This window comes from Danio rerio, chromosome 18 (assembly GCF_052040795.2).
Source record: "Danio rerio strain M-AB ecotype USA chromosome 18, GRCz13ab, whole genome shotgun sequence".
NCBI classification, from domain to species: domain Eukaryota; kingdom Metazoa; phylum Chordata; class Actinopteri; order Cypriniformes; family Danionidae; genus Danio; species Danio rerio.
The window spans coordinates 22,210,118-22,225,348 of record NC_141038.1 but is presented as its reverse complement, the minus strand read 5'-3'; the positions used below and the strand labels follow the sequence as shown (position 1 = coordinate 22,225,348).

The 15,231-nt window shown below is 35.7% G+C and overlaps 1 protein-coding gene across 2 annotated transcripts in view; it reads right to left on the bottom strand.

Moving 5' to 3' along the window:
- Positions 1–15,231, bottom strand: part of cftr (CF transmembrane conductance regulator) — a 47,003-nt gene that overhangs the window by 29,042 nt on the left and 2,730 nt on the right. For both annotated transcript variants that reach the window (XR_015514346.1, NM_001044883.1), the window contains 10 exon segments: positions 14,773–14,883; positions 13,811–13,922; positions 12,216–12,431; positions 11,843–11,932; positions 9,511–9,674; positions 8,949–9,074; positions 7,385–7,631; positions 4,701–4,793; positions 4,181–4,357; positions 3,084–3,275 (listed from right to left, as the gene is read on the bottom strand). Coding sequence is in view for 1 of the 2 variants with exons in the window: in NM_001044883.1 (NP_001038348.1) it covers positions 3,084–3,275; positions 4,181–4,357; positions 4,701–4,793; positions 7,385–7,631; positions 8,949–9,074; positions 9,511–9,674; positions 11,843–11,932; positions 12,216–12,431; positions 13,811–13,922; positions 14,773–14,883 (1,528 nt within the window). In the remaining variant the exon portion in view is untranslated.

Below are 15,231 nucleotides of genomic sequence, written 5' to 3'. Positions count from 1 at the left end.
TCTATAGTAGGAAAAACAAATACTATGAATGTCAATGGTTACAGGTTTCCAACATTTTTCAAAATATCTTCTTTTCTGTTAAGCAGAAGAGAAAAAATCATAAAGGTTTGAAACAAGTAAAGTATGAGTAAAATCAGGATTTTCATTTTTGGGTGAATTATGCCTTTCTCAAAAGAATAAATGTACATTTTGCTTAATAAAACTGACAAAACTATAGTTCTTATTTCATTAAAATAAATCATGTTGGGATTTACACCTGACAAATCCACTAAAGTGGACACATATGAGATGGCAGCCGAATGTATCCTCAGTGGATCTCTCATCTGAATGTTCGTTCGTGTAAGACGCAATTAAACAGGGGCCCTGTCGCTCAACACTTCAGCTCTTGATAGTCGCACACGATTGGCTGATTTGGTATTAAGAGATTGAGAGTGAACAGAGTAATATGACTCAGTCCTCCATCTAACAAAGCCTCTCAGTTCAACTGCCAGGTGAACATTCCATGTACAGACAGAGAGAAAGAAAGATAAAGAAAGAGAAAGACAAAAACAGAAGCAGAGCTAAAGCCAAACAGCATAACAGCAAGAGCTTAAGGTTGAGAAAGGAGATGAGTGAGGTCAGAAAATAAAGGAAATTAAACTAGCAAGTGTTATCAAAAATATCAATCTCTCTCATTCAGGCCAGTTGAAACAGTTTGTTGTGGTTTTCGACACACCACATCTAATCTGTCCCGTCACAGTTTCACCTTGTTCCTTTATGAGTTTACAGCAGCTCATTTGCATGTTTCAGGTTTTATTAGTTTAAATATTGAAGCGTAATACATGCTGGAGAACTTAATATTTAAAACTGATTGAACATCTTTTTTTTCTCTATTGAGTTCTCCGTTGCACTCCTGAGCTTCTTTTTATGTCAGATAACTTTAAAAATAATTCTTCATTCATTTTCCTATGGCTTTGTCCCTTATTTATCAGGGGTTGGCACATTAGAAAGAACAATCAACTTATCCAGCATAAGTTTAATGCAGCGGATGCCCTTTCAGCCGCAACCCAGTACTGGGAAACACTCATACACTCTCATTTACACACACTCATACACTATGACCAATCTAGTTCATCCAATTCACCTTTAGCGCATGTCTTTGAAATGTGAGGGAAACCGGAGCACCTGGAGAAAACCTGAACACGGGGAGAACATGCAAACTCCACACATAAATGCCAACTTGTCCAGCTGGAACTCGAACCAGTGACCTTCTTGCTGAAAGACGACAGTGCTAACCACAGAGCCACCATGTCGCCTTAACTTAAAACTTCTAACTTTTTATTGTTAATATTTTCCCTTTTCTGAAAATACTGACAAACAACCTTATTATATAAACAAAATATCTGCTATTATAATTTATAAATACGTATTAGAATACTTGGTTTGGTGTTTAAACAGCTTAATAAAATAATTGATCTATGTTGGGTGATAGGCACCGCCATGTTAGTTTGCACATCAGCGGAGAGATTAGAGCTGCTGGATTTACAACATGTTCATTCATCAACTTCTTCTGAAATTCATGAAAGTAAAGTAAGTGGCTGTTCAACTGAGAAAAGAATATATGTAATGTAATGTAAAGTGTATTTATATAGCATATTTATTGTGTATGGCCATACACCCAAAGCGCTTCACAATTATATGGGGGTTTCTCCACACCACCACCAGTGTGCAGCATTCACTTGGATGATGCGACGGCTGCCACAGGACAACGGTGCCAGTGCATTCACCACACACCAGCTATTGGTGGAGTGGAGAGACAGTGATAGAGCCAATTCGGTGGAAAGGGGATGATGGGGAGGCCATTATCGTAAGGGCCGATAGAGGGACTTTGGTCAGGACACCGGAGTTACACCCCTGCTCTTTCACGAGAAGTGCCATGGGATTTTTAATGACAACAGAGAGTCAGGACCTCGGTTTAACATCTGATCCGAAAGACGGCGCCCACTGACAGTGTAGTGTCCCCTTCCCTTTTACTGGGGCATTAGGACTCACAAAGACCACAGGTTGAGCGCCCCCTGCTGGCCTCACTAACACCACTTCCAACAGCAACCTAGTGTTCCCTAGTGGTCTCCCATCCAGGTACTGACCAGGCTCAGCCCTGCTTAGCTTCAGTGAGTAACCGATCTAGGGCTGCAGAGTGATATGGCTGTGGCTTATATATATAGCGAGTGAACGCTATTCTTACCAAAACCGCATGTATCTGATGTGAATAAAGGAAAATATTATATTTTATTATTGCAGTTAAATTAAATTAAATGAAATCAGTTCATGTTTATTTATATAGTGCTTTTACAATGTAGATTGTGTCAAAGCAGCTTAACATAGACTTTCTAGTAAATCTCAGTCCAGTTTTCAGAGTTGAATTTCAGTTTAGTTTAGTTTCAGTTTAGTTTACTTTAATTCTTGACAAAATGTAATTCTTTTCTCTTGTTATTTTATGAAATTGTTAGCAATTTTTAATATCTTGTTGTATGTAATTTTACTGATGTTGTATGTGTAATAATCTGTTTTTGATTTATTGTTGCCTTTTTAAAATCTTGCAGGGGTAACAGATGAAAATTAGCCCTTGTGACTAACTTTGGCTAGTTTACAGTTTTTACTTTTGAATAAAGTACCTTGTCCCTTTTAAACAAATAAAGATGTCTGAAACAACAATAGGAAAGGCAAAAGCACTAGACCTATACAGTACATGTACAAGAAGAATGTTAAGCTCTTATTTCATCTGTATATTTGTTCTGTTGTATTTATTTGTGTTATTGTTTGTAATTTGTTTTATTTATTTATTACTGTCTGTTTACTTGTCTTTAAAAATGTTTTAATGTATATAAATTAAGTTTGTGGTTAATACTCTACTATATCAACAATCAGACAGAGTCTCAATATTTTTAATAGTATCATATCACAAAACATTATTTTACAAGGTATCGAGTTAGATAAATCGGGTTGGAAATTCCAGTATTTTGACAACACTATTGTCAGAGAGGAGAGGAACTGGAGATGGGAGTAATGCTCAGGAAATGAGGGACAGATGAATTTGTAAGTACCTCCTCAAGCTGGCACGCTTTCACCACACTCTTGTAGCGATACTTGTCGTAGGTCAGGCCAAAGAGGATGTTGTCTCGGATGGTTCCAGGCATGATCCAGGCTGTTTGGGAGGAGTAGGAGATTCGACCGCTGTGTCGGATCTTCCCTGAGGAGGGAACCAGCTCCCCGAGGATGGTCATCAACAATGAGCTCTATAAATATAGACAGCACGTCTGAACAATGACAACTCTTCCCCTTACATATTAAGTTATATTTAAATTAATAAATTGCAAAATAAAATTAGGTACAAACTATATAATTAATAACTAATAACTAAGAATTGTAAGTTATTATGTTAATATTATCAATTTCATTAAATTTAAAATTAAATTTTGCTCAAATATGTATATTCATTATTAAAATTTTAGCAAAATTTAAATTATTGAATCGCTGTTATTAGAGCTTTGTGGATACAATACTCTTTTCTTTAAAAAAAAGTACAAACACCTTTTTAAAAGCAAAATAATTAATTCATATTATTAAAAAATATAAATTTCTAAATTTTAAAAAATAATTCTGTAAATAAAAAAATAATTAAAAAAATAATTTAAATAAATAAATAAATATATATATATATATACCATTAATTTAATAATTTAAATTTAAAAACAATGTACAGAATTACATATTTTGCCGCACTTTAGATTTTTTTAATTATGTAAAAAATCACAAATCTAATTATTAAATAAATGATTTTGTAAGTGAGAGCTATTTGTCAGAAATGTTTAGTCTCTTTCTTTAAATATTTATTTGACTATTTACAAAACTGAACATTTTTTAAATATATAAGAATTTTGCTTTTAATTTTAATTTTAAAAATGTAATTAATTTATCTCATAAATTGTATATACAGTTGTGTAAAATTGTGTAATAAACATTAAATAGACATTAATTTTAATTAAAAGTTAAAACATTATTATTAACTGTGAATAGACATCTGTAGTCTCACTATAACATCTTAAATGATTATAATATATTTACATTGATACTACTTGCACCTATGCATGGTATTTGCAATAAATTACAGCTAAAAAAAAAATTAAATAAGCGCTCCTACTTTCCCAGATCCCATAGATCCAGTAACAGCCAACATCTCTCCTTTCTTCAGCTTCAGACTGATGTCCTTCAGTACAGGAGCCACATACAGGTTAGTAAAGAAGAGGCCTGCGTCTCCATTGTGATGCCCATTAGCTTTGTTCTCCTGTTTTATCCTTTCCAAAAGTTCACCGGGCCCCTAAAGAAACACAGCGTTACACCTCCTTATTCACACCACACACATACACACCACAAATGCATTCACACAGCTCTGTTCTCCAAGAGTGCTGAAAATGAATAGCCAAGTCACAATTACAATTGAAAATATCACCAAATGTAGTTCCAGTAATTTAGAGTTAATCATTGACCTCAGACTTCATTGGTTGATAGCTTAATAAAACATGCAATTCTATTGGAATACACAAAAAACAGTCAACAAAGGCCAAAGCAATTAGTTGCCTCTAAAAGTGAAAAGCAATGTGTTTGAGCCTCAGTATAATTCAATGGAAATGTTTTTTTCGTGTGTGAATGCTGAAGCGCACCTCATCCCATGAAGCAGTCACATCTTGAAGCTCCAGCTCTGTGATGCTCAGATCGTACTCCATTAACTTGTATTCTTCTTTACTAAGAAATTCCTTGAAGTAAAAGTTGAACAAGTTACAAATAGTCAATTTCAAGTCTCAATTGACATGTTTGTATTAAGTAAAAACTTGTATGAATGGTGAGTTTTGTCAATACGTGTTTATATATTATGTTATTTCAGCCGCGTCATGTAGGGGGTGGGTCACTTAAGATACTATAGATCACTTGATTAGTCAGAAAATATGATAAGAAGCTGAAATAATAAACTGAAAGTTTTGAATGCTTATATCCTCTAAATGAAATATTTATCTTTGTTTTGCAGTACACTGAACTATAGGTAAACTTAAATCTAACATTCTGATAGTAACACCCCAAAAAAACTAATTTTGATTTCAGGGACACTTTAAAAACGGAACGGATTCTGTTTATCCTGGGTTTATACTGATTAAGGAATCATTAGTTTAAAGTCCTGTGAAGTACATTTATACAGTACATTTTTTGAACATTTATACAGTGCATCTATGTATAATGTTATCTACCCAAAGCACTTTACAAATGAATGAGGTGAGAATGAGTGGTTCTCAGGGACATTTGTGATATTTAATAAACAGTTTGCATGCCTGCACATATTTTTTAGTTTCACTGAATAACTTCCATGTGTGAGCAAGTGTATAATAAAACACAAACTATGCATCTAGTTTTATGGACACCTACAGTAAAAAAGCTGATTTTACAAGAAACAAGTTTTGTGAACACTCACGCTGTCTGTTGGTGCTCTTGATTTGCTGGCTAAATACCATTTTTTGGAGCGAACAGGCATTCGCAATGGTATGAACCATTACAGGTGTGGTCAAATGTACATTTAAGTTATCTATTATTTTTAATTATTCATTCCTTTTCATTTTGGCTTAGTCCCTTTATTAATCTGGGGTCGTCACAGTGGAATGAACCGCCAACTTAGTCGTAATATGTTTTACACAGCGGATGCCATTCCAGCTGCAATCCATCACTGGGAAACATCTAAACATACTCATTCACACACATTGAGAGGCTTGAAGCAGCAACCTTCTTGCTGTAAGGCGACAGCGCTACCCACTGCGCCACCGTGTTGCCTCATTTGCCTCATTTTTAATTATTATTATTTTTTATGATACAGATCAGAGGAAACTATTTATTACTATTTATACCCCCCCCCCCCCCCCACACACACACACACACCCCTATTGTAAATCTTGTTTTGATGTCCTTCAGGGGTGAATCAAGTGTTAATTACGGGGGTCAGATCCCCCAAACCCACCTGTAATTTGCACCCTGTTTACGCCCCTATACTTTATGAGAAGTGCCAATGGGATGTTTAATAACCACAGAGAGTCAGAACCTCAGTTTAATATCTCAGCCGAAACACAGTGTGTGATGCAGTCATGGGTCGTTCTTTAACGATTTGTTCATTTTAAACTAATCTTAACTGTGACTCGAGAGCAATGAGTCCTCTCAGGGAGTGATTCGTTCATTTGCAAGATTAGTTCCTTCAAATCTTCTATCAAGTTTGAGTCATTCGTTTATCATGAGAAAGACTGACATACAGCAAACCAATCATATGGAGAGGGATCTGGATGCAGACTGGGTGCAGTTGTAAGCTGAGCTGCATACAATGGTTTTAATGTGCACACCTAACCCTACACCTCACAGTGATGCCACTAGCTCCACTGAGTGTATTGTGTCTGACATTGCATGTCTGAGATATGCAGTCTCAGCTTGCAAATCCAAGTCTGCATCTAGATACTTTCAGAAAAAGAATCGATCCGTTCATCTCTCAAGTCCTCGGTTTGAGTCATTCGTCTCTTTACATGCTGTCATATGATGAACGAATGACTCAAAAATCTGAAGACTCAAAAGTGAACTAATCATTTCTATCGGCTATCGGCTAAGACTGTGTGTATCATTTAAGCTAACATGTGATTGTTTGTGCCACGAGAACAAACAACTCAAACTTGAAGACTTGTCAGAAGAGGCGAGCTGAGCTAATCATAGACAAAAGACCCAGGTAAACAATGAATGACTATTTTCTCAATCATGTCTGACTGTAATTTGTAGTGTGATTAGGGCTAGTTGTAGATGTGTTTGTAAGCTGTGCAACCTGTGACATTTTAATTTCGATCAGATTTTGGCAAAGTGAACTAAATATGTAAAATCACTCAAAAAAAAAACATTTGTTCATCTCGTTCATCTAAGTTGGTAAAATGAACTTCCCTTCACTAGTGTGATGTTATTTGAACCAAAATATGAAAAAAAAAGGTTTTATTTATTTATATCACAGCTCTGCCAACAAATGTGCAACATAGCAAAAAGATCGTGAATGGGGCAAAAATGTCCAATACTAGAGAGTGTTTGATTGGTCAGAAGATTTGATGAGAAACTAAAGTATAAGGGGACGTCAAAAAATTGCTGATCCATTTAAGCAGAAGTGACAAACTGCAAACTTTGAATTGTTACATCTTCTAAATCTGAATTGTGTTGCTGTTTTGTAACACACTAGCTTATAGACATCCTTAAGACTAACATGCTGTTACTAACATTAAAACTCATTATTTTTTTTTCACAGGGACTTTAAAAGCTCTCAAAGCAAAAGAGCGTTTAGACTCACTTCAATCTTCCAGATGAGCCGCATGGTGTCGTACCACATCTGGATGGAGCCGGGCAGCTGTCGGGTGACTGTCATCCGCAGCACCATACAGTAGGAGAGAGTGGTGAAAATGCGGCGCAGGTTGATTCCCCGACTCAGAGCATGAGGCACCACTGCAGCCACAATCACAAAGATGGCCGAGAAAAAGTACGCCGAGCTGTAAAAGTAGCGCAGCGAGCCGATCTTCCTGGTCAGCTTCACCTCATCCCTACAAACAGTTTACGGGAAAAAAGAATGACAAGCTGAAGGGGATTGCCAGATGGGAAGGATATTTGGAGACTGTGTCATGAGATATCAAATAGCTAAAAACAACAGCACATTGATTCTCTGAGACTGAGCTGATAACAAAAACACAAAGGCACACCGTGTGCTGCCGTGAATGTAATACTACAGAGAAACAGTGGGAGACTGTGGCTTCAAGTTTCTCTGATTCAGGCCCACTCTTCTGATCTATAATCTCCTATGAAAGAACCTCACTTAATATTAAAGGATTTAGAATGAAAGTGTGTTAAGGTGAGAAATGTAATAAACTAAGGTGTCATACAGTAGTGGAATAAATCTGGGTGCCCAAAGAACTTTTTAGTGAACAGTTATTGATGTAAAGAGTCACATAAAGTTCCACATGTTCTCAATCTGTCAAGCAAATTTGCTTTCAGAAATGTACCGAGTTGATACTACAATTGCCTTTGAACAAGAAATAATGATTTAATATTATTATGAATTTTTTTTTAGGTCAGAGACTTCAAGAAACTTCAGGTAAAATCTTTGAAATGGTTTCACATTCATTCATTCATTTTCTTTTTGGCTTAGTCCCTTTAATCAGGGGTTGCCACAGCGGAATGAACCGCCAACTTATCCAGCATATCTTTTATGCTGATGCCCTTCCAGCTGCACCCCTGTACTGGAAAACACCTATACACACTCATTCACAAACATACACTACAGCCAATTTAGTTTAGTTCAATTCACTTGTACTGCATGATTTGGACTGTGAGGGAAACCAGAGCACCTGGAGGAAACCCATGGGAACGCGGGAACAACATGCAAATTCCACACAGAAATGTCAACTGGCCCAGCCGAGACTCGAACCAGTGACTTTCTTGCTGTGAGGCGGCAGCGCTGAAGTGATATTTAATTTCAATCACATTTAATTTTGTATATTCTTATTTATTCAGATGTTTAAAAAAGTTAATAAATGGCACATTAAAACAATCCTGTCATTTTGATCAATGTTTCTCAACCACGTTCCTGGAGGACCACCAACACTGCATGTTTTGGATGTTTCCTTTGTCTGTCACAGTTATTACAGGTTTTTCAGTCTCTGCTAACGAGCTGATGATTTTAGTTAGGTGTGTTTGGTTAAGGAGACATGGAAAATGTGCAGAGCTGGTGGTCCTCCAGGAATGTGGTTGAGAAACCCTGATTTAGATGATCTGTTTTTGTTAGATGATCTGTTTTTTCACAGATTGTACTTATGGGATACTGAGTTTGCCTTAGAACATAAACTGAACAGTTTGGCCCTTACTGTCTGATGTTCTTGATGAGTGTCTCCATTATCTCCTCCCAGCCATACGCCTTTACCGAATGCAGGTTCTCCATGATCTCTGAGGTCAGAGCCAGCCGTTTGTTGGTCAACAGCACCTTCTGTGCTCTGATGGAAAACAGAGAAGGCAGCAAAGTGTAATGATGTGTCTGTGCTTACAGAACTTCACGTCCTGTATGACATAAACACTCCAACGTGGGTGTTTAATACATCTGACTAAGCATGATGCCTATACTGACACTGAATACAGACACTAAATGCACACTCGGAATTACACTTGTGATAATCTGTCTCGGTGGCGGTTCTGACCAACATTGTTTACATTTCTCAAAGGCACAAGGCTATCCAGCCTCCTGATTACAGGAGCAGCACTGAACTACCTGTCCAAACTCTTCAAAGCTTTTGGGATGAATCACAATTGGAATGCGCGTGTTTCTGTGGGAGCATAAAAATACTTCTGCAAAATCTCTGCCAAAGTTTATTAGAGTAAGACAAGATTAACTTTTTGGTATTTGGATGCACAGTAGGCTAATATGAGACTTACTTGTAAGGACCCATTTTATGTGAAAGGAAGGCCTGCAAAACACCCAGTAAAGAGATGGCGGCAAGTGCACAGAAGCTATTGACATCAATGAGTTCCCAGATAAGCCCTGTACACAGGATGCATTGCAGTGGTGATATCCATATAAAATGGGCCATACCCAGGCTCTGTAGGAAAAAAACAAAAGAAACGTATGAGACATTAAGCACTTTTAAAAAGCAAATCATTTGAAATTTAGGCCCAAATTTACTAATAGGGCATAAAAGCTCCAAAAGGAGCAGAAAGTTCTGCAAGTGATCTACTATGAATGAACAAATTTAAGAATACAGATGCAGAAGCTTATTTTTATAATGTCAAATCAAGTCAGAAACAAGCAAATCTGATTATAATAAGGTTAGTGTATTTTATTATCTGCACAGACAGCCTGCTGGCTAACACAAGCCTATTGCAAATAAATCACATTGCATGATTCATTTAAATACACTCCATCCATAAACCTGGTGTTAGCTCTTTGTGTAATAGATGCCAGGCAGCTGGGGGTACTTTAATGCACACATTCTGGATTTGCCCTAAATTAGAAAACTTTTGGAGATCAAGATTCAATACCCTTTCTGTTGCGCTTCAATATTATTAGAGCCGGAACCACTTGTGGCATAATTTGGAATCGCACCAGAAGACCCACGTCTCTCTGCGTCAAAGTGTAAGATTTTTGCTTTCTGTTTTTTATTATTGTAAAGAGAAATTTAGCTTAAATGGAAATATCCCCTTCCACCCACCTTTAATCAATGGACCAGAGAGTCTTATCTTTACCTTGAAAAAATTTTATACTCTTTAAGGGGATCAAGTAAACAAATTTATAAGGCTACCTTTATTGATTATGTTGACCATATTAAGTAATACCCTACAAAAAAAAAAAAAAAAAAAAAAAATATATATATATATATATATATATATATATATATATATATATATATATATATATATATATATATATATATATATATAATTTGTTTTTAAATGTATTTATTTATTTTTAATGCATTTTTATTTTGGTTTTGGTTTTATTTTATTTTATTTATTTATTTATTTATTTATCATTATTAACATTGCTATGCTTCTCCAAGTATACTTGATATTTTAGACTGAAGTGATGGACAGACATGTTTTGTTCTATTCTCTGTAGGGGTTACAGGGTTTGTGAATGGATATATTTGAAAATTAATAATAAAAAATTCAAACAGAAATACACTCCATCCATAAATCGTACATCTTTTTTTCCTTAAGCTCATCCATAAATTGTTGAGAAATTTAAGAAGAAGTGCATGCATACAATAAGGCCAGCCACAAAAATCACTGTTTCAAAGCTTTTTTTTTTTTTTTTGCAATAATGTCTATTTAGAAAATCCTGACAGTAGTAAAGAGGGTTTGCATGGGTGCAAGCTGTAGGCAAATCTAGCTCTTGACCTTTCGTGGTCATTGTTCTGTTATTTATGTACAGTATTTACTTGACATATAGATGTCAAGTTGTGCCATCTAAGCCCCATTTTCTATATAAAGATGCTTTTAAACTATGGTAAAACCACAAAAGCTGTGGTTACAAAACATTACAAACTATCTCACACATTCCTAGGAAGGGACATGTGAAGAAGCCACATTAAACACATGTGCTAATTGCTTCTGACCACTTACAGAGTGTATCAACATTCAGCACATTGGCTCTACCTTCCTGGGACGTTCCAGAGTTCAGTTATGATCCTTTTGAAGCTTTATGCCAAATTTAAGGCTCAGTCAATATATTAGCACAAAATAATTTTATTTGAAATCTTGTCCTCCGGTCCTCCTGTGTGTGTGTGTGTGTGTGTGTGTGTGTGTGTGTGTGTGTGTGTGTGTGTGTGTGTGTGTATACCATTTGGAGTCAGAATTTTGAAAGAAATAAATGAATCTACTCAGCAGTGATGCTTTAAGTTGATCAAAAGTGTTGGTAAAGACGTTTATAATGTTGTTATTATTTCTGTTCCTTTGAACTTTTTATTCATCACAGAACAGAAAATGTAGCATGATTTCTGCAAAAATCTTAAGCAGGACAATTGTTATATATAATATGACAGTTGTATAATTTCTATACATGAGGAGCCAATACCAAGCACATCAAGAGAATTTCTTTGCCCATTTTGCTCAGTTATATCTGTGATTAGCTACACAGCTTGGCTCTGCAAAAGCATGTTGTAAATATAAACCTTTGACCTTCTCCAGTAGCGGCTTGTATATCACTTATTAGTAAACCCTCTTCAAAGATAATTCAACCATCATAGGGATTCACTCTTCTCATACTTGCCTGATCAAACTTGCCCAGGTTGGCCGACATCAGACTGACCAGCTGACCTGTGCTGATCTTGTCCAAGACACGGCTGGAAAGTTTCAAGGTCTAATGAAAAGAATTAGATGAAATTCATGAACTTTTGAAGGTTATACAAGTACATTTAATTAAATAAACATTTCTGCTGCTTGTTCAAACTACTTAGCTAAAATGAGCTGAATCAACACAATTGTTGAGGGTTTTTTGGGATAGCTTAATTGTTTCATGTTCAATTCACTTAAATTTGTAAAAACAATTTAGTTAACAAAATTGATTTGTGTCAGGACAACATGAAGGAAATATGTGAAACCCAGCATACAGTGTTGGCACATTATAGTAGACAAATGCAAACCTTTTTATATATTATGCTAAAGAGTGCAATCCTGATTTGCATGCCCAGGTGGTGCAGCCCAAACATGGCAGGCTGGAGCAGGAGGAAGCGGGCAGTAAACAACAAACCAAGACCAAAGGCAAGAAAGTATCCATTGGCTCGCTCCGGCTCATGGGCCGGGTCAAATGATGCAATGATCCGTCCTAAAAGCTGCGGTTGCACTGTTTTTGTAGCTTCCTGAAAAACGGCAATCACAAAAAGCAGACAAAAACAAACTTCATTTACAGGAAATGTAAAAATGTACATGAATCAAAGATGAAATGTTCTATTCTGGTGTCAGCATAAAATTAAGTTCACAAATTTTATTTTAAACACATAGAAAACATATTAAATACCAGTAACTTATCCAATGTTTCAGATAACTTTTGTTCAAATAAAACCAAGGGTGTGGAATTGGCATGGACAGAGGGGACATGTGCCCACTAATATCCACCAATTAACGAAATGTCCCTACCAATAATTGAATCGACTTCAAAATAAAATATTGCTCCGTCAACCCTTAGTAACCTACTTGTGCACAAAGGGTTAAAGTCAAGTTTGCTACGAGTTTACTACAATACTATGAACCAAAGGTGTGCAATTAATCAAAATTAAGTTTGAATTTTGGCCTCCATGATTACGAAAAACAATAATCAGAATAAAACAGTTAAATTGCGTCACACGCCTCTCTAAATTTCTCTACATTCATACCTCCTCAAAGCCAGTTTGCAGTAAAATCATGTAAATTGACTTTTGCAGCATGGCACGTGACTCAATAATTGTTACTTGTATTTTTAAGTGTTTATTTTATATTATTAAATACTTTATTCATGTTTTTTTAAAGTGCGAACATGCATTTTTGCGCAATGCATGCGCTCTTCCACCAATGTCAAGAGCAAATCTACGCCCAAAATAAAACTTTTGTTCAAACGTAACCTCTAACTTATTCAAAACATTATTCCAAAATGATTGAAACAATTTACTCATTAATTTTCATAATATTTAAAATGATTAAAAACTACTTGCTGAAAAGTGCACACAAATTAGTGGTTTGAAAGATCATGTTAATATATTCTATCAATGAATTTTATATAAATAAATATTTTGGTGCTGCGCTGTGATGCTTTAAAAGTACTTTAATATGCCTTCAAATGTTTCTTGTACTAAAAAATATTGACAAATATATTTTATATAAACTATAATCACATTTTGGTTTATTCCACTGTGGCAACCCCTGATGAATAAAGTAACTAAGCTGAAGAAAAATGAATGAATAATCACATTTTATTGTGTCTTCTATAAACCATTGTTTAAAAAAATGTCACTGTCATTATTTTAACTTCAGAAAAATATTTTATAGGCCAAAATTTATATATTTCATATATACAAAAAAAAAAAAGAATTAAAGCTATACTTCACCTCTATTGTTTACCCAGTAGTACCCACCCATGCACAAACAATTAGCAAATACACACATGCATTTGGACTATTGTAGATTTTTTACCTCAAATCATGAAGCTAGTTTTTAGAGAAGACCAAAACCCAGAACAAAAAAAGGACACATTTTGGACACTCACACCAATATACAGCAGGAAGCCAAACAACAGAAAAGGTTTTATGTAGCATCGTGCCATCGCTCTCAGGAGACTGGGTTTTTTCTTTCCAGATGCAACTTCTCTGTCCCATTCCCTGTTTAGCCAGAGAGAGAGAGAAAATGAATGGACAGTTAAACAGCATCCAACCCACCCACAATAAAACCTGTACACTCCACATTGTTTGCTGCACTCCTGTATAACCAAGGTGATTTAGGGAACTTATTAAACAGAGAAATCCAAGCTGGAGGAAACTGAACTGTTGACTGAATAAAAAGTTCAGATTCCCAGCAGCGCCGCGAGTTAGAGGGATAACAAAAAATGATCATCTATCACTCAACAGGGGCCTGGCACTTTAAAAAGGTCGTGTTTGATGCCCATTGGCAGGGCACTGGCATGAATGTACTGCAGTTTGTGTGAGACAAATACATGGGAGGAACTTTACTGGAACAGGCAAGCTGACATTTAGGGGGTTGCCTACATTTTATTTGTCTTTCCTCACTTCTTTTGTCAAAATAAGGCATCACGGAAACGTCTAAAGGTGTGACATTTGGCTCCAGTGAGTAACAGACATCTGAGGACACTGAAAGTTGCAGGAGAAACTAAGATTGTGTAATCTGTTTGGGTCTGTTCAAGATGTAAATTTGCTCACTTGACAAAAGCGTCAGTCTGTGTTCTTTCATTGCAGTTTCGGTTACTGAATGGAGGTGATGATAAGGACTTATTTGACTTATTTTCTAAAAAAGAAGCTGCCGTTAATCTAAAAAAAAAAAACATGATTAAAAATAATTCTTAATTAAAAGCTCATGCTAATCAAAAATTGTGCAATTAGAAATCACACATGACCAAAAAACATTTACATTACAATACATTTACTTGGATGGTAAGGTTTATACTAAGCAGTTTCTAATAACAGTGATATGATTGATTAAAACAACAATACTAACTTTTCCAAGCGCTCTGCGAGGATGTCTGCTGCATCTTGACTGGGTGCTTGATAAACATCGGATGGCCTCAGTTTCTCCTTAAAACCCTTTCTCATAATAGGGTTTGTCCACCTGTAAATATTCAGAGCAGATGTACAATATTTATTTACTATGAGGACAGTTAAGTGTAGTTATTTTCATGATTATTGTTGGTTTCAGCACAGAAACATTCTAGAGTCACGACTGGTCCTTAGACAATTCAAATAACCTTGTTGTTCTCACACAAACATTGTACTTTAATGCAACTCAAACAACTTTTTGTGATTTTTGTGGTCATGGTGTTATGCAGCTTTCTTTTATTATTGTGGTTATTGTGTTATGCAACTTTTAGTGATTTTTGTGGTCTTTGTGTTATGCAAATCTAAGTAACGATGCCTTTAAACATAATTGAATACTGATCTCAAAGAGAAGTGGCAGTGT